Source organism: Vidua chalybeata, chromosome 3 (genome assembly GCF_026979565.1).
Source record: "Vidua chalybeata isolate OUT-0048 chromosome 3, bVidCha1 merged haplotype, whole genome shotgun sequence".
In the NCBI taxonomy this organism is placed as follows: Eukaryota; Metazoa; Chordata; class Aves; order Passeriformes; family Viduidae; genus Vidua; species Vidua chalybeata.
The window spans coordinates 13,025,497-13,046,894 of record NC_071532.1 but is presented as its reverse complement, the minus strand read 5'-3'; the positions used below and the strand labels follow the sequence as shown (position 1 = coordinate 13,046,894).

At 36.8% G+C, this 21,398-nt stretch overlaps 1 protein-coding gene across 6 annotated transcripts in view; it reads left to right on the top strand.

Annotated features, from left to right (window-relative positions):
- The window catches only part of BIRC6 (baculoviral IAP repeat containing 6), a 173,217-nt gene that overhangs the window by 15,225 nt on the left and 136,594 nt on the right, over nucleotides 1–21,398 (top strand). For all 6 annotated transcript variants that reach the window (XM_053939829.1, XM_053939826.1, XM_053939831.1 and 3 more), the window contains exons 2-11: nucleotides 258–439; nucleotides 2,792–2,929; nucleotides 3,350–3,543; nucleotides 5,183–5,294; nucleotides 6,521–6,603; nucleotides 7,754–7,976; nucleotides 8,078–8,238; nucleotides 10,086–10,144; nucleotides 10,854–12,248; nucleotides 20,601–20,750. In XM_053939829.1, coding sequence (XP_053795804.1) covers nucleotides 258–439; nucleotides 2,792–2,929; nucleotides 3,350–3,543; nucleotides 5,183–5,294; nucleotides 6,521–6,603; nucleotides 7,754–7,976; nucleotides 8,078–8,238; nucleotides 10,086–10,144; nucleotides 10,854–12,248; nucleotides 20,601–20,750 — 2,697 coding nt within the window. The remainder of the gene's footprint in view (nucleotides 1–257; nucleotides 440–2,791; nucleotides 2,930–3,349; nucleotides 3,544–5,182; nucleotides 5,295–6,520; nucleotides 6,604–7,753; nucleotides 7,977–8,077; nucleotides 8,239–10,085; nucleotides 10,145–10,853; nucleotides 12,249–20,600; nucleotides 20,751–21,398) is intronic.

Below are 21,398 nucleotides of genomic sequence, written 5' to 3'. Positions count from 1 at the left end.
TAGATTGATTGCTTCCACTGTGGGAATAAAATGGTTGCATTTATTGATGGGATGTATAGATTTTGGTAGTTTGTTTTTTAACATAGGAAACATAAAAGCTTGGTGAAAATTGTGGTTGCTAAGATGCTAGGTTTTGATCTTCTCAAGAAGTAAAGATTTTGCCAAAGTGTTACATTACTTTCCTAAACAGAAATTAGAGGTCTTTTCTATAAAAGCATTTTTCTAATTCGATCTTGCATTTTATCTTTCCTTTATAGCTAAACCAGGTGGACGGGTGAAATGTCAGTATATTTCTGCTGTGGATAAAGTGATCTTTGTGGACGATTATGCAGTAGGATGTAGGAAAGATCTCAATGGCATCTTATTGTTAGACACAGCTCTGCAAACGCCTGTTTCAAAACAAGATGACGTGGTTCAGCTTGAATTGCCGGTTACAGAGGTAAGATGTGGAGGGAGGGAATCGAAAAGAGCTATGTAAATAACTGTGTCAGAAATTCTGAAACCAGACATTTGACTCTGAGTTTCTAGGGTGATACTGACACCATGTAATGGAAAAGTTTCTTAGTTATTAGCTGTCATAGGGTCATACCTTTTCACAGTGTCCTGTATCTCCAACAAATAAGAGCATGCCTCAAGACCACATTTTTTCAGAAGAAAGAACTTTTTAGTGACCAAAGATAAGGACTCATTTCCCCACCTTTGTCAGTGTTTGTGTATGGAATCTATATGCACTTCTAGGAGTCAGTCTGGCCTGTTAGGCATCCCTGATTTGCTGTTGTTATAGTCTTTCAGGAAAAGAAAGGTGAAATCAGGTAACACTGTGTTCTGTCATGTGAAGAGTTAGAGCTGGAATCTAAGTTTTCTAGCAAGGTCAGCTGGCCTAACAAAAGACTTCTTTTCTGTGCAAACCTGTCTTCCCTTTTATGTTTGGATCAGCTGTAACACAGTACTTTGTGGTTTGAGCATTTATTATCACTTTAAGAGAAGCTAATGTAGACATTTCTGCTTAGAGTGTAATGCTTAGGATTTTGTTGAATTTGTTTATCCTCAGTATTGGTGTAAATTATTTACATATGAATGTGAATCAAGAATGTATGTTATATGTGAGGTTTTTAACTATGTGACTTGAGTAGGAGTAACAGCAATAAAATGCTTCATAGGGGTTTCTAAAGAAAGCTTTCCTGATGTTTGCTGCCCACTGGCATCACTTTTATACCCTTTGTGTGTTACTAAAGAATCTTGGTATGTGTGGCTGAATGTGAAGAAAGTGTCAGAGGTCAGGATTGTCTTTCACAAGGTCTGCTGTGATGGGTTTGCAGTCTCACATGGTTCAATACAACCTATAAGTTTGTGTCAGTTTTTGGCACAGAGATTCTTTGGTTCTAAAGAGTTTACAGACCCTTATTTACAGCACTTCTCTGTAAACATCCTTCCTGTAGAAAAAGAAATGTGGAGTTCAGTAGGAATAGCTTTGGGAGTTTCATTACCAGATCAGTGAGGAAGGAGGCAAAACATTATCAGTCTCAAGTTCTTTTAATTTTAAAGAGGTGGTAACCCAGACCATGGAAAAACATAGTAAATACTAAGCAAATAACATACAAACACATCTGTCCACCTCTTTCATCATAGAAAGGTCAAGAACTTTCATCCAAGGAAGGGTGTTTAGTGTTTTTTTTGTCTCTAGAACTTTTCTGCAAATTTTTGCACTTAATTTAAGTAGTCTTTTAAGTAGTTTGATTTGCTGGTAGTGCAGTGCACCTTTATGCATTTCTAATTGTCAGCATTAACAAGTTATGAAGCAATCTCTATACTGTTTTGAATTTGCCATAGAGCACTAAAATCTAGGAACTGCACAGTCTATGTGTTATTCTTCTGATACAACCTTAGCTAGGGGGCTGGTTCGCCTTATTTCAGTCTTTCTTCCCTTGAACTTCCCAAGGACTTAACTAAGGGGCCTTTTGGTCTGTTCTGTTTCAAGCGGTTTGTGGTTGTTTAAAGGACTGGCTGACCATTGTCCTTCGGAAATACTTCCCTATATTTGTAACTTGAAAGAATTCCTGTAATTTTTCAGATGTTTACCCACCTAACTGCAGATTTAGAATGCTCTGTGCCTTTAAATCTTACCTGTCAATGTGAAGTTAGCAGACAGAGGGATAAGCTGGAAACAGATGAGACTTGGAAGAAAATGTCTATAAATGGATGCATATGCCATTCTTTTCTAGCTGCATTATGTCTTGAGTTTTAAGAACTAACTTCTAAACTGGCGTGGGTTTTTCTTTGCTTCATTTTTCAGCTTCGCTGTATTAGCATTGTAAGTAACTTATCTCTAATTTTACTGCAGTGTGGTTGTTCTCATTAATATCTACCTTTTTGAAGTTACAAAACTACTCAGAAAATGGCAAGACTTTTGTTCTTGCTGTCACTTTTTGTTGTTAAAGCTGAATGAATCCTTTTGAAGAGCAGGCATTGGGCAATAGTTGTCTTCTCATTCCTTGCTTTAATAGATCTTCTGTTTTAACTTTTGTGACTGACTTTTTTAACATTTGGTAATATTGTCCTTGAGAGAATTTGTAGTAATTACTGTTACCATTGCTGAAGTTTATCTGTGGGTTGGCCTGTGAAGTAAGATTTGGAGCATCTTACTCAGGTCTGGATCTTTTATGGGAATTATACTGATATATGATAAAGTAGGATCTGGCAAAGGACATTTCCAAGAGTAATGAAACAAGCATAATTCCTGTTGTAGTTACTCAGTGTGGATGCTAACTTTGCTTGCACATCTGCATTTTAGGCTCAGCAGCTATTATCTGCTTGCATAGAAAAAGTAGATGTTTCTAGCACAGAGGGATATGATTTGTTCATCACTCAACTGAAGGATGGCTTAAAAAATACCTCACATGAAACAGCAGCAAATCATAAAGTTGCAAAGGTAAGAATTTGTCTTTGTACTGTCTAACATGGATTTCCAAGTCTAATTCGTGTGTCTACCATTGAAACATACAAAATCTGTGACTCAGTGTGGTGGATTTTGTTTGAAGACAGTGGAATATATTATCTGTTCCTTAGTTTTATTTGTGAAGCTTCACTTGGTAAGAGAATAAACAAGATTAGTTTCTTGCTGATTAAGTAAAAAAATAAACCCAAATGAATAATAAATAATAAATAAACCCAACTTAAAATTTGAAGTTACTGAATTTCCTTGTGTTATGCTCCATGTTGCTTTTGTGTGTCTGTTGTTGTATTTCTTTTTATCACATGTGTTTGGTTTTGGTGGTTTTGACACTCTTCTGATGTGTTTGTTGTTTAGATGTTAAAATTTTAAAACGTAGACACTTTTTTTCTTATTTAGTGGGCAACGGTTACGTTCCACCTTCCTCATCATGTTTTGAAGTCTGTCGCCAGTGCCATTGTAAATGAACTCAAGAAGATAAATCAAAATATTGCTGCCTTACCTGTAGCATCCTCTGTGATGGATAGGTTATCTTACCTCTTGCCCAGCGCACGTCCAGAGCTTGGTGTGGGACCTGGGCGATCTGTGGACAGGTATATTGAGACAAAATAAGTGATGAATTTGACCCCTTAGTTGTATCAGGGTAAGCTCTTAGATGACTTCAACTTAGTTGCCAAAGAGTTAGACCTATTCTGTACTTCATTGCTCTTACACATACAGCTAATTAACTGTTTAATGTGTGCTGTGCCATACATATTACTGAATTTAGCAAAGCCTTTATGGACACCACAAGACTATCTGGATTTCAACTTTAATGCAAATTGAATTTACTTTGCTCTTAATCCCAATCTACACTTCAAGACAGGTAAGAATTGAAGCCTTAAATACATACTACATTGTATCCTGAAGTCAATTGCTTTTCCTTCGTACAAGAAAGAGTCATGCTTATGTTTTATGGTTTAGAAGTTTAGGAAGTTACTTTTGCAGACCATATATATGCTACTTCTGAACTCTATAGTCAACTGCTACATGTTTGGGGTAAGAGAACATTTAACCTCAGATTGCTGCTTCTTCTCTTTCTGATCCAAGTGGTAAGGTATACACTAGCAAGTAACCCATTATTTTAACCTTCATAAGCTGAGACTAGTTAGAATACTGGTGAATCTCCTAATTTTATAAAACTTTCTTTCTTGAAAGTGTCTGTACAAATATTATTTTGCATGTGTTTTCCATTTCTTACACCTCAAATAATTTAATGAATTTGATTTCATCTCTTAGTTTTCCTTCCCCAAGCCTTCAGGTCTACCTGTACCTTACTACATTGTATTTTGATTAGAGCTCTTCCAAGATTTGCCTCTTGAGCTGGTATAATGTCAAGTTAAGATAGCTCTTATGTGAGTGTTGCTAGACTAGATTACTTCCTTGGCAGAAAATGTTTAATATTTCCATTCTCTTATAAGACAGCAGAAATCTCCTGAAACTGAGAAGTAGAAACAGGAAATAAGGCACATTTCCATCTAACAGCCCTAGTTCTTGGGAGAACAAAACTCTATCAAGGGAAAAGAAAAACTGATTCTCATTTCTTATGTGCTATTGCAGATGAGAGACATGCACTGAGTGAATGTGGAAAAGAGAGGAACTACTTAACTGTTGACTAGCAGAGGGGTTCATATTTTGGAATGTAGTAGTTTAAAATTTACAAGTATTATAATATGTAGTGAGTGATGACTGGGCTGGAGGGTTGTACCATGTATTTAGTTAAGCCCAAAATATCACTTTAGAGTATTTGTAAATATGCATATTGATATCTGTTTAACTAAGAACCCCAAATTTTTGCAGTGGTTGTCATGTTAAAAAAAAATTCAACTCTCTTGCAGTTCTGTTGGGCTAGCTTCTCCACCTGCCTTCAATGCAGAATAGCTTTGGGTATCTGATGCTTTCCTGCAGGTAGATCAAATAGGCTACCTGGAAGCTTATTTTCTTAATCCTGCTTTTAAGGTCCATAGGTTATTGTGTGGCTTTTCGTTTTTTACTGGGGATGTACTTTAAGCACCCAAGTGAGGGAAGTTTGTAAGTTTCCTGTAATAATTAATTATCATTTTATGTGTAAGTTATAGGTTACTATTTGTGCTATTTTTAATGGTTACTAAAGCACTGAAAGTCTTATAAATAGTTTGGGTTTTTAATTTTAAGTGGCAATTTTGGGTAATGTAGAGTTTTTCACCTTTCTAGGTCTTTGATGTATAGTGAAGCTAACAGACGGGAGACATTCACTTCATGGCCTCATGTGGGTTATCGGTGGGCACAGCCAGATCCTATGGCTCAAGCTGGGTTCTATCACCAGGTAAGAGATTTAGTTGTTCTTAGTATTTGTTCCTCAGGTGGGAGGGCAGGGGAAAAAAGATGGTGATGTTTTCTAGTAGGGTTTTTTTTCTGTTTTTAATGGATTCCTTCAATTACGCATAAACCATAAAAACTTTGTCATTCAGCTTTTTTTTTTAAGTTTCAAAGGGCATTGGTGCCTTGAGTTTGCCTCTTTTTTTTCCTTTTTTTTGTACAGATCACTGAAAATACTGTTCTGAACTTCAGCATACAAAACTTTTTGAAATATCAGATTAATCTGAGTTAACAGTAATAGAGATGAAGTTGGTTGTTACATAGAATCTGGCTTTCTCCTTGTTAGATTGTTGAGTAAATAATCCTTTTTATATTCCAAGTAAAGCAGAAAAGCAGTAAGCTTGGCACTGCAGTTCCCTAAACATACTTCCCTAGTAGAACTTTATAGTATCCAACAGAGGTCCTAGATCACATTAAATTGTTAGGCTTAGTGAATAAATACAAATCTCAATGTTTTATTCCACTACTTTTGCTTATTTCCATTTTTCATTCCTTGAAATTATTCCTGCTTTAAAAAAATATAATATGGATTTAGATAATGATGGCTGGGCATTGCCTGTCATTTGACAGCAATATTGTCTGTTTCATTCTGTCAGCTGTAAAGCGTGATAGGTGAATGAAGTTTTTGGATGATTTCTTAAAATTGCACAGAAGGAGAAATGCAGGGAATTCATATGTTGGAATTGCATCTGCAAATTCCGAAGCATGTCTTGAAATGAAGTCATGAAAGTGCTAAATTTTAAGAGAATGGAAATTTTGATTGTTTTTCCTCAGTTACTTCAGCTAGTAAGAACTGTTCTTTGCAGAGGAGTGGTAGAGAATACTTTATGTCCTAAGAGTTTGGTAGGAATATTTTTTAACCCGTGTTTATCCAAGCATGTATTCTGCTGCAGTTATAAATTTTGCCAAAGAAAAAAAGTAATTTCTGTTCTATGTCTGTGGTTTGCATCCGACGACTTGCATGAATGTTAGTTCTGGATCTCTTCTACAGTAATGTGTATTCTTTTTTTAATGTGAAATGCTGCCACTTCGTAGTATATGATTTGTGGCCTTTTATATGTTTGGTGTGATGCTTTAGTATGTCACTAATGGGAAAGAATGTGATCACCTAGTTAAAAGTGTTTTGTAGTACATAACTATATAAATTTCAAGTGTTTCTTCCTATTTTCGTAGCCTGCTTCATCAGGAGATGACAGAGCCATGTGCTTTACCTGTAGTGTGTGCTTGGTGTGCTGGGAACCTACAGATGAACCTTGGTAAGTTTAATGATGTGTGAAGTACACCTAAATTTGCACTGAGGAGGTTAGAAATCTTCAAAGGACAAAAATCAACATACCTCAATGGTATTTCTGGTGAGTTTAGAACAAGTCATTGACAAGAATGGGTTTCCAAAATGATTCCATGGAACAAATCACAAAAATATTTGATGTACTATATCGAATTTCTGTATAATACTAAAAGAAAAAAAATGTAGTTGGTTTTATTTCTTAATTCTGATTTGCTTTTTCATTTCAAATTGCTCCTTGAGAGTTGTCAGCCAATACTTCTTTGCAGGGATCTAAACTAAGTTTTCTATTTGATTGTGACTAGAATACATCTCTTTTCAGGTTCAAAACCTGCCATGGCTGCATAGTGCATATTTGCCTTTTATGTGAAATTGCAGTATCCATTACTAGTTTCCTGAATCATCTAAAATTGTGCATAGTGACAGAAATGTGGGACCTTACACTGATTAAAGAGTTCTTAATGTAATTTTTTCTTGAATAGTTGGTAATTTATAATCTTTTCTTGAACACATCGGATTCCTGACTTGCTGGAAACTTTTCCTTGTAATATTATCTTCATAGTTTTTGTCTACTCCTTTCACTTATGATTTTCAAGACATTTTGTAGCCATGTAATTGCTCTTTGTCAAGTCTCTGCCTTAGTTGTATATCAAGATTCGTTTTTTTCTGTGCTTTTTGGTTAATGTGACATTCAGGACTGTTTCCAGTTTTGATTTTTTTAAATTATGGATATAGAACTAAAACCAGGACATTGCTTCTAAAGTTACTTGTAACATTAGAGTTTTAATGTACGGTAATTTAATCTGGGTTTTTCTTCATGGGGGCATGATTGGCTACTGCCTATAGAACATTTTTTTTTTTTTAATGGGCTAATTATATTAAGAGCATTGTGTAGATTGATCCATTTGAATATGAATATACATTGAGTGATCAAAGTCTGCTATTGAGAATCAGCAGGGAAAGCTGTGTTAGAAACTTCAGAACTCTCTTGTATGGGTGACTGCCATAGAGTTCAAACAGTTCTGTTTCAGCTTCACTTCTTGAGCTTAGCTTGTATATGCTGTGTGTAGTTTTCACAGTAAAAAAGGGCTGTTTTCTGTGTTTGTTTTTAATCTGGAAAGGTCTGAACATGAGAGACATTCCCCAAACTGTCCATTTGTCAAGGGTGAGCACACTCAGAATGTACCTCTTTCAGTCACACTGGCAACAAGTCCAGCGCAATTTCCCTGCACAGATGGCACTGACAGAATAACCTGCTTTGGCTCTGGAAGTTGCCCTCATTTTCTAGCTGCTGCAACAAAACGAGGAAAGATCTGCATATGGGATGTTTCCAAACTTATGAAGGTATGCAAAATAAATAATTATTTTTCATCAACTATTTACTGATCAGGCATATCTTGATTCAAAATCAAATACCTCTTCTGTTTTTTATTGTCATTTCTCAGGTCCACTTAAAATTTGAAATCAATGCATATGATCCCGCTATTGTGCAGCAACTTATGTTATCAGGAGAACAGAGCTCAGGGGTTGACTCAAGGAGACCAACACTAGCATGGTTAGAAGATTCCTCTAGCTGCTCAGACATACCAAAATTAGAAGGAGACAGGTATGCCAGCCTACCAAGTGAGAAATATGATGTTTGAGTGGTAAATGCCATTTAGCAAAGTCATGCTTTGTGAAACATAAGATTGGTAATTTTCTTTTTATGGAAATAATATTTTTAGTCACTCTGTATTTGTACACAATTCAACACTTGAAAAAGACTAATCTAAATTTCTGTTTTTTAAGCCAGTTTCCTGCTATTCCAGTTTTATACTCCACTAGCAGAGAAATTGCAGATCTCATTGCTGCTCTATGCTCATGTTTCAGAGGCAGAGTAAAAAGAGAAAGGAATATAAGTTTTGGATCAGCTTTTCATTTTAGTTATGGATTATACATTTCAGACTTTTAAAGGAAAGGCTCCTCATGGACTTCTGGAACATGGTTTTTTTCTGATTGCTTCTCTGTAATCTCTGGTTATGTCACTCTGAAAATAAACTGTATGGATGTGCTAGGAATTTGTACTTCCTTGCATACTTTTAGTACATGTATACAGACTCTAAAACAATTAGATAGTCATGTTGCAAGGGTTTGGATAAGCTAGACGGTATGTCAGTGCTTTGAAACTGTGATGTGAGAAAAAGTAATATTTCACTTATGCTTCATGCAGTCTGTTACTGGGAGCTCTTGTCTGATCTTACCAAAGCTCAACAGAGTGAATAGCTGTTGGAAAATTTAGAACAAAAGTTGACTGGGGAGGCTTGCTAGTTTTCTGAATGTTTCTTCTTAAACTTCAGTGTTAAGAAGAAGGTAACAATACTGCTATATGCACAGAGAGGTAAATCTTTGGTTTTAAGCTTAGTGTGATATCTACAGTAGTGCAGAGCAAATACGAAGCTTGCTCTTCTGCTGACATGGGCAACATCAGCAGCTGCCTGAACTCTTACTCTGGCTTTAGGGCTGGGAGCTCCTTAATGGTTAAAGAATTAAACCAATTTTAAGAGCTGGATAAAGGACAATGCAATCATACTGCCTAGAACTAAGCATCTTCCATTTCACTTAACCTACATGGAATTTACTATCAGTTCTCCGCTTAAGGGGAAGCTGGATCAGAATCAAAGTATTGAATTATGTCTGCCATGTTGATCAGGTTTGACCCCACAAGGATCTATTTCTTGGATATGAGGAATAAGCATCCAGTTTGTTGAAGTTTGAGGATCTGACTTGGTACTGTGAGTAGTTTTACCTGAAGCTGCAAAGGGATTACTGTCTTCCTGTGTGTAATGAGCCTGTAATATATATAGAAGAAATAATAATTTCTTTTATTGGAAAAGTCAGATGCATTAATTATTTTTATATTATTAGAACTACTCAGGGGTCTATTTCTCTTGAAAAGGTGTCTTGAACAGAATCTGATTTTATGACAAAAAGATTTTTCTGGCAGTATTTTTAAAACCAACAACACTGTTCATCCTTGTTTCAGTACTAGCTACAAAATTGCTTTATAGAATTGAAGACCAGTCTGCCAGCTCCACGTTCCAGAGATGATTTTGAGGAATTTGAAGATGTTGATACTAATTTTTAGATGTCCTGATTGTATGGTTTTATTTTTCTTGGAAAGATTCCTGGAACTGTTTTTTATTTTAATTCCATTTAAGCCTGAATTGTAGGAAATACAATAGTAGAATGAGGCAAAAAGAAATCTAGTCTACTGTTTCAATAGTGGAGGAAAAAGTCTTTGCTGTTGGTGTCTGTGATGAACTCATCAGTGGATGAACAATGCTGGCTAAAAGGAATGGCCAGCTATAGTACACATTGTGGTTTTTATGAATTTTTATTGATTTAATTAAAAATAAGCATGCAGTTAGCATTTACATGGTGTCATTAATGGGTTTTTTTTGGGTTTTTTTTCAGTGATGACTTACTGGAGGATTCAGACAGTGAAGAGCATTCCAGATCGGAATCTGTTACGGGTAGGTTATATCTGACCTGTTATATATGTCATAGTTTAGAGGTCAAAGGGGAAATTCTTCTTCCAGGCTTTTAAAAGAACCCTGTCAAAACTGATGATATTATAGACACTGTATTAGAAAAAAGGAAAAGTATTTACCTTGGAAAAGGATTTTTCAATGGATTGACCATTGAAAAGGAATGCTGGTATTTGTATGATGGAGAGATGGCATACAGGAGAAAAGAAAAACTGCACTTTGTTAGTTAATAAATGTCTTACTTGACAACAGGCATTGCTTATCTTCCTGTCAATAAAGCACACAAACCAAGATAAAAGAACTTTCTTAGAACAGGAACAAATTACAGCTGTATGAAACCCTTTAAATTCAGGGGATTGCTGAAAGAGTTCCTGTGTCTTGTTTCCCTAAGGGTATGCACTTTGATAAAATATTTCTTACTGAATAAAGATTTTATATGGAAGCAATGGTGCTATGCATGGTGTTCTTGTGTTATTTTCTTAGAGATTGAGTCAGAAATTTTGAGGGAGGGAGGACTACATGTTTATTTTCTATAATTGGTTTACATCTTTGAGTAAGGGTCACCAAGTAGGGCAGAAAAGAGCATGAGATGTAGAAACAGATCCCTTTTTCCTGACAAACTGTTATACTTGCAGTATGATTCCTGTTTTGTCTTTTGAGCATTTGTATTATGTTAAACGTTTTTGTTTTAAAGGGCATACATCACAAAAAGAAACTATGGAAGTCAGCCTTGATATAACAGCTCTCAGTGTTCTTCAGCAACCTGAAAAACTTCAGTGGGAAATTGTTGCAAATGTTCTGGAGGACACAGTTAAAGATCTAGAAGAACTTGGGGCAAATCCCTGTTTGGCCAACTGTAAGAGTGAAAAGATGAAGGAAAAACATCTAGAACAACACAACATTCCCTTTCCTTGTTTATTAGCTGGAGGTCTATTAACATACAAATCACCTGCTACCTCTCCCGTTAGCAGTAACTCTCAGAGATCACTGGATGGCTTAAGCAGGACTCGAGGTGAGAGTGTCTCGGAACAGGGATCAACTGACAACGAATCCTGCACTAATTCAGAACTGAATTCCCCTCTGGTAAGGAGGACTTTGCCTGTATTGCTGCTGTACAGCATTAAGGAGTCTGATGAAAAAGCAGGAAAACTCTTTTCACAGATGAACAATATTATGAGTAAAAGTATACATGATGATGGTTTCACAGTTCCACAGATCATTGAAATGGAGCTGGACAGTCAGGAACAGTTGCTGTTACAGGACCCCCCTGTGACTTACATTCAGCAGTTTGCAGATGCTGCAGCCAACCTGACGTCTCCGGACTCGGACAAGTGGAGCTCTATGGTTCCCAAGCCTGGGACTTTGGTTCAGTGCCTGCGTCTGCCCAAGTTTGCAGAGGAGGAGAACCTGTGTGTAGATTCAATCACACCTTGTGCAGATGGAGTTCATCTCTTAGTAGGACTGCGGACTTGTCCTGTTGAATCTCTGAGTGCAATAAATCAAGTAGAGGCCTTGAATAATTTAAATAAATTAAACTCAGCACTATGTAATAGAAGGAAGGGGGAACTAGAATCAAGTCTTGCTGTAGTGAATGGCACGAGTATTGATGTAATCCAGCATGAGTCACCAGCAGATGCACCAACTCCTTTAATAATTCAGCCTGAACAGAGAAGTGTTAGTGGTGGATACCTAGTGCTTTATAAGATGAATTATGCCACTAGAATAGTTACTCTAGAGGAGGAACCAGTAAAAATCCAGCATATCAAAGACCCCCAAGACACAATTACCTCAATGATTTTGCTCCCACCAGATATATTGGATAATCGAGAGGACGACTGTGAGGAGCCTGTAGAGGAAATACAATTATCTTCTAAAAATGGCAGTGGGAGAGAGAGAAGATCTGAGATCTCTACTCTTGGGCACCTGGTAATAACTACTCAGGGAGGATATGTAAAAATACTAGATCTTTCAAACTTTGAAATTCTGGCCAAAGTGGAGCCACCTAAAAAAGAGGGCACTGAGGAACCAGATATGTTTGTCTCTGTGATATACTGTTCGGGCACAGACAGATTATGTGCATGCACCAAAGGTAAGATTTTTCTTCAAATTTTTAAAAAAATATTGATTTTACTGTATTTGGATTATGTTACAGAATTTAGAATCTAAATTTCAAATTCCACTGAATTTATGTAAAATGTAATGGTCTAGGAAGCATGGACTCTAGTTAATTCCTTGCCTTGAATGTCAGTTTTAATCTCTAGAATGGCAGTAATTCTTGCGTGTGTCTTAATTCTTGAAGAGGCACAGGTTTTCTTAAGTCAAAACCAAATAAAAGTCATTATTGTATGTAATTATTTCTGTGATAGAGAGATCCCATTTTGGAAAAATGTCTTCTCCCTGTACTTGATTATATTCAAGAGAGCAGAGAAGATAATGCTTTTATACCTTATCCCAGTGTATTTTCATTCAGGTAGCATGCTTCTGGTTCTGCTTCAGCTTTTTGCAGTTGGGACTGTACTTTCTTGAGTGTTAGAGCCAGACTATTTATGCAGGATTCTTTGTTTCCAAATGAACACAAGGCATTTTGGGGAGGGGGGCAGGTAGGAGGGGAGTGTAACTCAAGCCCAGGTAACAGCTACTTCATAAAAGTCCCTAAACCACCACACAACTCCTGTTTCCTTGTGTCACTTTGGAAACAGCTCTGAGTGTCATCCAGCTGAGTTCCTCCATGTCCCAGTGTTCTGTTTAGTTCATCTGCAGTTGATTGCAGCTGTGGAGGAAATGCTTAGGCTCTCAGAGGGGCTAAGCCGATGGGGTGGTTCATACATTTCAAATAAATTCCCACGATACCATGTTGAGCTTCTTAGAAGAATTGAAATTGATACCTTTTTTCCTTTCATGATGGTGTCACACTAATTATAAAGTGCTGCTATGAGCAGTTGTAAAATCAGATTTACTTGTTATTTCCATCAGATAAAGTCAAGTTTATTGTAAACATCTCCGTTTTCTTAAAGGCTCCATGTTTCTCACTCACCTACAAAGATTTCTGGAAGTGGGCATTTCAGATTTGCTTTTTAAATACTAATGAAAACATTGCAAGTTTGTGACTGGTATTTATGTTTGCAGGCTCCCAAGGGTAACATTTATATTTACTAAATTTTCTCTTTCGGTGACTGCTTTTGAAGAAATATCTATTAAACAGTTTCAGCTGTATTTAATAATGCACACTTTTTCCTAGTTAAAATGCAACTCTTAATTGAAAGGTTACTTGCCTTTGAAAACTGTTCTATCATATCATATCCATGTGTCCTGGTTTAGGGCATATTTGGGAGAAAACCTCCAAAGGGGTCCTTCTAGAAAGCAAATTCAAGTGGCTCCTCCGCCAACTGGTTCGGTAAAAGATTTCCTTGGAGAAAAGTAGAAAAAAAACTGTTTTTTTTAACAGGCAAAGCATTCACCAGCACAAAAAATGAACAATATTAAACAATAAAACTTCTTGCCAATCTGAAGAGATGACAAACTCAGAAAGCCCTTCGTGGGCTGTAGCTCAGCTCACCCAGTCTGTTATTAGTCCCTCCACCACTGGAAATGCCATGGCCCGGCCCGGTGGGCCACAAGTGCGAGTTCCAGGTGCTCCTCTGGTGTTCAGTCCAGAGCAGGTTTAAACAGTTATAAGAAAAAGAAAAACCACAGTCCAGGGAACTTCTCTGTCTCAGCTAGCTAAAAAGTAACTAAAAGCAAAGGAGAGCTCTGTCCCACTGTTTGTCCGTGCTGCAGACAGCACAGTCCAGCAGCAGGAATGTGGAGGAGTGAGTGCAGTTCCTGATAACAAACTCCGCGCTTCTTCTCTCCCCCGCTTCGCTTTCGGAAGCAGTCTTAAAAGTGCAAAACTTATTTGTGGGCTAAACAGATGAATGGGGATACAAGCATCATAAACTCACTCCAGGACACCATGTCATAATGTTTTGACTTTATACTTAGCCGATCAAACTGCAATCTCATTGAAAAGGCCTCCAAATAGATTTTTTTTTTTTCCTACAGAATTTTATTACTATCAATTTCTTTCATCAAATCTCTTTTGCCTTTCTTGTGTTTTAAGATTCATGATAAAAGTTAAAGGGCTTATTTTGCATGGTACTTTTCCATCCAATGTTAGTGTGTATGGTAATCATATTCTTGTAGCTTTTGGTATTATCTAAACCTCTTTGGGGCATGGAGTGTAAAATATACAGGTTTCTTGAGCTGGAAGCATTTATTCTGTGTGTATAGGAGTATTTTCTCTCTGCCTAGATAACCACCATCTCTGTTACTGACTGGAGAGTACTTCCATCTTACTTGTAATGGACAAGCACATCATTCTGCCTTTGCAGTAAATCTCTCTCAATATTATAATACCCATCTAGTAATTTATCAATAGCTTTTTTTGAATTTCTTTTGTTCATGCTGCCCTTAAGATGACTGAGATTTTGGGATATTTTTTCTTCTGTAGCCCAGTATGCTACGGGTATCAAGTCAGCCTCCAAGGGTCTTCTTTTGAATATAGTACTTTGTTTATTTAAAAAAAAATAAACACTGATTATTCTTATCTTTAATTTTCACCCACTATATGTCTATTTTCTGCTCAGCCATGGACTTTGGAGTTCATTGTTTTCATTGCTTAAATGTCTTTAGAGGCTTTCAATTTCTATTCCTTTTTTAGCATATCAGTCATTATTATATTTTTCTCACTTTTGAGAAATTAAGTCCAAAGCCATCATAAATACTTAGGGGTCAATGTCCTTTAGAGGTCTGGATTTCAGGATCTGATGCTAGGTATGTCTGAAGCCTCCGAGTCAAAAAAATTATCAAAATACATCACGTGGTAAAGAATGACTTGAACTGAAAGGTTTATAAATACGGCATAAAAGGTATAAAATTCAGGAACACTAGAAGAAAAAGCAAATCAAGAACTTCAACTTCTAAAATCCTATATCTTATTGTATGTTTGAATAGCTTAATATATGAAATAGGCTTTGCATAATTTCCCTTGTCTTGAATAATAACTGTCCTTTAAACTTTTGCTTTAAATGGGTAGAATTTTTTGCTTAGCTAGGTGGCTGAAGATGGAGGGTTTTGCTGTTATTGTTTTTTTCTTGAGTGCTGATTTCTTAGGCTTCTTTGCAAATCACTTAGAGGTGTTTGCTTCTCTAGGTTTACTGCCACATGTGGGACGGTGCCTGCAGTCTGACAGCGTTAGATGGATACACTGAAAGTAGAATAACTTTCATCAGTATTCACTGATGTGTTCAACATTATTCTGTCTAGAAAGGAGCTTGTAGTACAAAGACATAAATGAAAATTTGAAATGAAAGTTTTGGAGTGCACATGCATTGGAAATGCTTGGATGATGTTGGAAAATATTCAGGCATGAGCAGTGTATTCTTTACTGTTTACTTGTTTGGGACATCAGAGTAGGGAAAGAGGTACTTTAATGTCAGAAAGTTCTGAATGCAGAATAGCATTTTCTTCTGTTTCTCCTGCTTGTTGATGTATTGTTTCCATTGGTAGATTATATGAAATTTTTCCATAGCTGCCTCTAAGATAGGACTGAAAAAGAAACCTCTGTGTGAATTGGTGCTTCGGATCTGGAGTGGCTTTGTGGAAAGATGTTTTAGACCTGCTTTTGGTGTCATCCATCTTTGTGAGTCATGCTTCAGAATGTTACCTCTTGGTGTCAGCTTCAGGTACTTACCTGTTTCTGCAAGGATTACCTGAGCTTGACCTCTCGGGGAACATGTGCAAGTATATTCTTGTTTCCAGTTCTGTTAAGAACTTCGTCTCTTTGAATTTTGCTTTCTTCTCTTCCCCTTGGCCAAGGTAGACTGTATTTAATATCTCTCTTACTAGTGCTTTGTCTGCTCTCATATGAGGGTTCAGATGTTTTCTCTTGTATCATTAGTAAGAGTCTAAACTCTGCTTTTATGATATTCAATATAATAAGTAAGAAAAGAAATAATTTCTTTATTCTAAAACAAGGCAGCAGGTACTGTTTTTAAATTGAGATACTGCTGTTGGGTGGTCTTTTGATATTTAAAGTTTAGCATCTTGTGTTTAAGAGGGTCAGATACAGTTTTTTATTGCTGGATTGTGCTCACCTGAAGTTTTGAATCTGTTACATTATAACAGTTTAAAGGTGCTACAATATAACAAGGGTTTTTTAGTCCCTCCCTTTTGTCAGAAACAGTATTTTTTCAGGCTGGATTTTGGTATGTCCAGGGTGAGTTGCCTATGCTGATATTTCTTACCTGCAAACCTGGCAGAATTGGATGCCACTTGGATACATTTGAGAATTGATTTTTTCAAATCTCATGCCTTTCATTTATAGCACCTTTCTTGCTCTTAAGTTGTAAATAGTGTAGTAATCCCACTCTGTAGTTTTTTTCTGATTTAGATTGCGTCTTCCTTGTCATTAGACTTTGTCTGTCCTGTGTATTTGAAGTTCAGGAATCAATTCAGTATTTTCAATTTTCTACCTTTTTTGGTAATGGAGTCTAATAGGATTTGAGAAGTCAATTTTTTTTTCTACATCAGAATTAGTATTGGAAGTGATGCTAAGAGCTCATCTTCAAGTCAAGGTCAATTATACTTACCCATTCAGAAACAGACTACTGATCACCATTTGCAAACATCTCGAAGGCAGAGATTTAACAGTCTGCTCATGAAATTTCTCCTGCTGCATGTTGCCCTTGATGATAATTTTTTTCACTAGTGTTTAGTCTCTATCATCTTTGTCACTGGAGTCGTATCTGTTGTACCATTCATTATGAATATAGCAAAGAGATTTCTTCAAAAAAGGAGGGAAAAACAGAGTTTATTTAAGTGCTGTCCTTCTCCAACCATTTATTGTCTCAAGCTGAATATCTCCAATCCTTTCAAACTTACAGAAGAAGAAGAAAACAAAGCAGCCTTTACTTTCCCTTCCCAAAAGATCTGATCAAGTCAGTCCACAAGTTTCTTGATGAGGTATGCAAAACCAGGCCCAGTAATCCTACAGATGAATTCCTCAAGCAGCTCTGGAGTTTGTACATACCATGTGTGTGTATACATAGTGGAATGTTTGCACTTTTGAGCAGGAAATTGAATGAGGTTTATTATCTGATTCACAAGAACCTCTCTTACAGAACTGCTGTCTAGCTGATTTTTTTTTTTTTATCTTGTAACAGGGCTTTTAATTATTTCTTTCTAGACATGGTAACTTTCACTTGTCCCTATTCAATTGCATTTTATTTTTTCAAATTCAAGGCAGAATTTTATAGCTAAAATCTGCTAGAGTAGTTTAAAGTGGAGTGTCTCCAAATGAGGTTTTGGGATCGCTTTCTTGATGACATTTTTCAAGTGTTCTGAATTTGCACATTTAGAGCTAACTAATGACAAGAGAAGGAGGGGACTATAAATTAATTAGTGCATACTTGCAGTTTTGTTTTCTAATTACTTTTAATTAATTTTCTGTTGTTCAACTATGTCATAGTGCTGTGATTGGCTAATGACAATGGTGTCACTCTTCCCAAACTCCTTCTAGAGTGCAGGAACATCTTACCTGATTGGCTTTGACTTCTGTGGCCTTAGTCACTGGCATAGTCTCTAGCTTGATCCAGTGGTGCTTTCCTGGAACCAGAAGGAAGCCTGTGATTTATTTGAATAAATTTGTGATTCTTGTGTTCTGTTTGTATTGCCACCAGGTTCTTGAATCCATGCAAATTGCAGGGTTTAAATACAGTTCAGAATTAAATTAACAATGTTTTGATTGTGTTACTTGTTTTTTGAAGGAGGTATAATGAAGCTAGTTTCCAATTTGTCTCTTTTGTGATAACTGAGTATGTCAGTGTCAGCTTTCATATCTTCTTGGTAGTACAATAGAAATATTTATTGCCTCTGTCAAAGTGATGCAAGCAGGGGACCCTTCAGATAAACTGCTACTTGAGATGTTTGCTCCCTGGCTAGAATTAGAAAGCACTGGACAAGTCACTCTTTCAGCCTAGTGCTGCAAAAAATAGTAGTAACACAAAAAGAAAAAAAAAAAGGCATTGACTTTTGTGCAGATATTTCCACTGGCACTTGACTGTTGGAACTGCAGTATCACTGAAACAAATAATGAAGCATGCATCATCAGAAAGTCATCTTTGGATGTTCTATGAGAGGAAATGCCTCCTTTGTGATATCAGGGCACAGCCAGCTACAGCATTTTGGAAAAGTGTGCTTAAGCAGAGGCTGATACTGTACAACTTTAGTTCATAGTAAACTTCTTTATAGAACCTTTTAAAAAACGAATGAGAAGAAGTGGGGTATCTCAAGTTTAGCACAGACTTTTCCTTGGAAAAGTGCTGGAATCTTTCAGGAATTATGACTATTCTCTTGTATGGAAAAAATGGTAAGGACATTTTTGCTGCTGAGCAGTAAACAAAGTGATACACAAACTAATTTGACTTACTACCAAATGAAGCTGTCAACGTCTGTGTTTTCTAATGTGTCTCAAATTCTCTTTGAAGTTTGAGGAAAATTGCTTATTTATGAGCTGTTTAATTTCAAGGAAACTCAAAAGTGTTATTTGCTAGAACTATTTTTTTCCCCCTCCACTCTTGGGGTCTGCTTGGGATGTACTTACTGTTCTGCACCAAGGATGTGTGGTTTGGGACAGCTTCTTAGTGGATCTCAGTTAGAAAAGACCCACCAAGAAATGGCTTAATGGAATAGGTGTTTTGAGAAGATAGAATAAAAAGATAAAGATAATGACAAAATCTCCATCCCTTCAGATCCCAGGAATGCTACTTCTGTACATTACCTAGACCTGGGGTGGATTTTCCCACAGCTCAGTGCACTGATCCTGTCCATAGAGTTGTTCTGACCATTTTGGTAATTTGAGCGATTTGTTTTTCTATCTTCATAAAAGAGTGAGTTATAAAGGCATTTGTTGTCAGGCCTTTCTTAGTGAGATTTCAAAAAAATCAAACCTGTGTGACTCACATCTTTCCTCTGTGCCTCACATCTTTTCTCTGTGCCTCACATTTTCCCTGTGCCTCTCTATCATTCTGTTTCACTCCCCTCACCCCTCACGGTACAGGACATATACCTGCTTTTATCTTGGGGTTTTATTACATTTTTATTGTCAGGTTTTTTGTTTCAAATTACCTGGATATTTTGTATAGCAGTGTTTGTCATAATGTTTGTCAGATGCTGAAGGTCAGTCTGATAATTTTTCAGAAAAATCACGTTAAGGCCTATGCTTGGATTTGCCTCTTGATTTGAATCCTACTAATTCAACTTCTTGCAACTTCTGGAACTGGTAACAGCTCTTCTCACCCCACCCCCTCCCCCAGCATTATGTAAAGTTAAACATTCCTTCTCAGTGACTTAGAGCACAAGTTGAAGGAAGAGCAGCTGAGGGAGGTGGGGTTGATTAGTCTGGAGAAAAGGAGGCTCAGGGATATAACCTTATGGTTCTGGGCAACTACCTGAGAGCAGATTGTAGTGGGTTGGCCTGTTCTCCAAAATAACAAGTGACAGGATAAAAGGAAAGGCCTCGAGCTGCTCAAGGGGAGAATTGATATTAGGAAAAATGTTGTCACAGAAAGGGATGCCAAACATTGGAACAGGCTGCTCAGGGTGGTGGTGGAGTCACTCTCCTTGGAGGTATTTAAAAGGTGTGCAGATGTGGCATTTAGAGACATGGTTTAGTGGTGGACTTGGCAGTGCTGGGTTAATGGTTGGACCTGAGGATCTTAGCACTCTTTGGTTCTGTGACTTCTCTGTAAATGATAGAATTGATCTATGTGTACCTGTAGTGGTGAATAATGGGCAACCTCCTTGAATAATTTCAAGCTTCCATCAATACATTGTGTCCAGTGAAAATTTTGGACTTGGCTCTTTTGTCTGTTGACTAGATCCGTGTTTTAATTCTAGGTTTGATGAAATAATGTGGAGAGCTCCTTAGTTAGGAGAATTTAGAGAAATTAATTTAATTTTCAATTTTCAGATATTGAAATTTAAAAGTAAGTTTATGCACTCTGTACAGGTGAGGTAGTATAGGCCTTCACTTGACATGGTAGAATATTTTCTGTAATAAGCATAATTTGGTTTATGGGAATTGTCATAATGGTTAGGATTTTAGGTTTCTATTGAGGTTTCCTTTGTTAATTGCCTTTTAAAACCTGTCCCCCCATATAGTTTTTACCTTTGATGCCATTTTTTAACTGCAGTATTTCTGTAGTTCTGTTTTGCATTTGCCCTGAAAAAAAATAATAGTAGTAAAGCAAAGTAAGTATTCCTGTCCAATTTCACTGATTTCAGGTTCTGCATAAATACTGTCATAATTGCATAGCAGTTTAAGTGCAAATCTGTCTTGTGAGTTGAATCTAGCTGTATGCCTGTTCACACTTTCTTCTTTTGTTGTCTGTGATGATTTTAGGTGGAGAACTTCATTTCCTTCAGATTGGAGGGACCTGCGATGACATCGATGAAGCTGATATACTTGTAGATGGATCCCTTACCAAAAGTGTAGACCAGTCATCAGAAGGCACCAAGCCCTTATCCAACCCTTCTAGTCCAGGCATTACAGGTAAATTGCACACGTGTACATGTATCAAAATACTTTTGTCATTTTTGAAAGCTGCATCTGAACATGACTTGCAATTATTTAATTGCAAGCATGCTGCTTGATATTTTTTTTGCTGCCCAAAGTTAGAGTTCTGTAGTTGCTGTATGTCTGTCACTGGGTGTGTACAAGCATAACACTTCAGCAGGTCCTGATTTAAAAAAACAAAACAAAACACTTTGACTTTTTCCAGTCTCTACGTGTGATTTTAAGTGTGGCAGACTGTGTGACCCTGATTTTATTCCTCAAGAGTCAGTCGAAATAAGGAAGAGATGCTTTTTGTTGTAAGTTTATTTGTAAGCAGTATTACAGCAGTTGCTTTGGGGACTGTATTTCCCCTGCTTCTTCTCTTTTTCACCAAAGAAGCCATTCCTGAAGTCTGAAGATCTCTAGAAAATGAAGTGTTGTACATATGTGAGGAGGAAAAAGTCTATGGCTTTCTTCTGCACCCTTCTTTTGCTAATGGCAAATAAAACAAAAAAGAACATAGATGTCAAGGATGTGCTTCAATGGATGCATTCCCTTCTCAGCAGAGATAAGTGACTTCCAAGCAAATGGTAACTCTCGCTATCCTGATGAGTCAAATAGATGATCATTACTGTTTAAATTCGG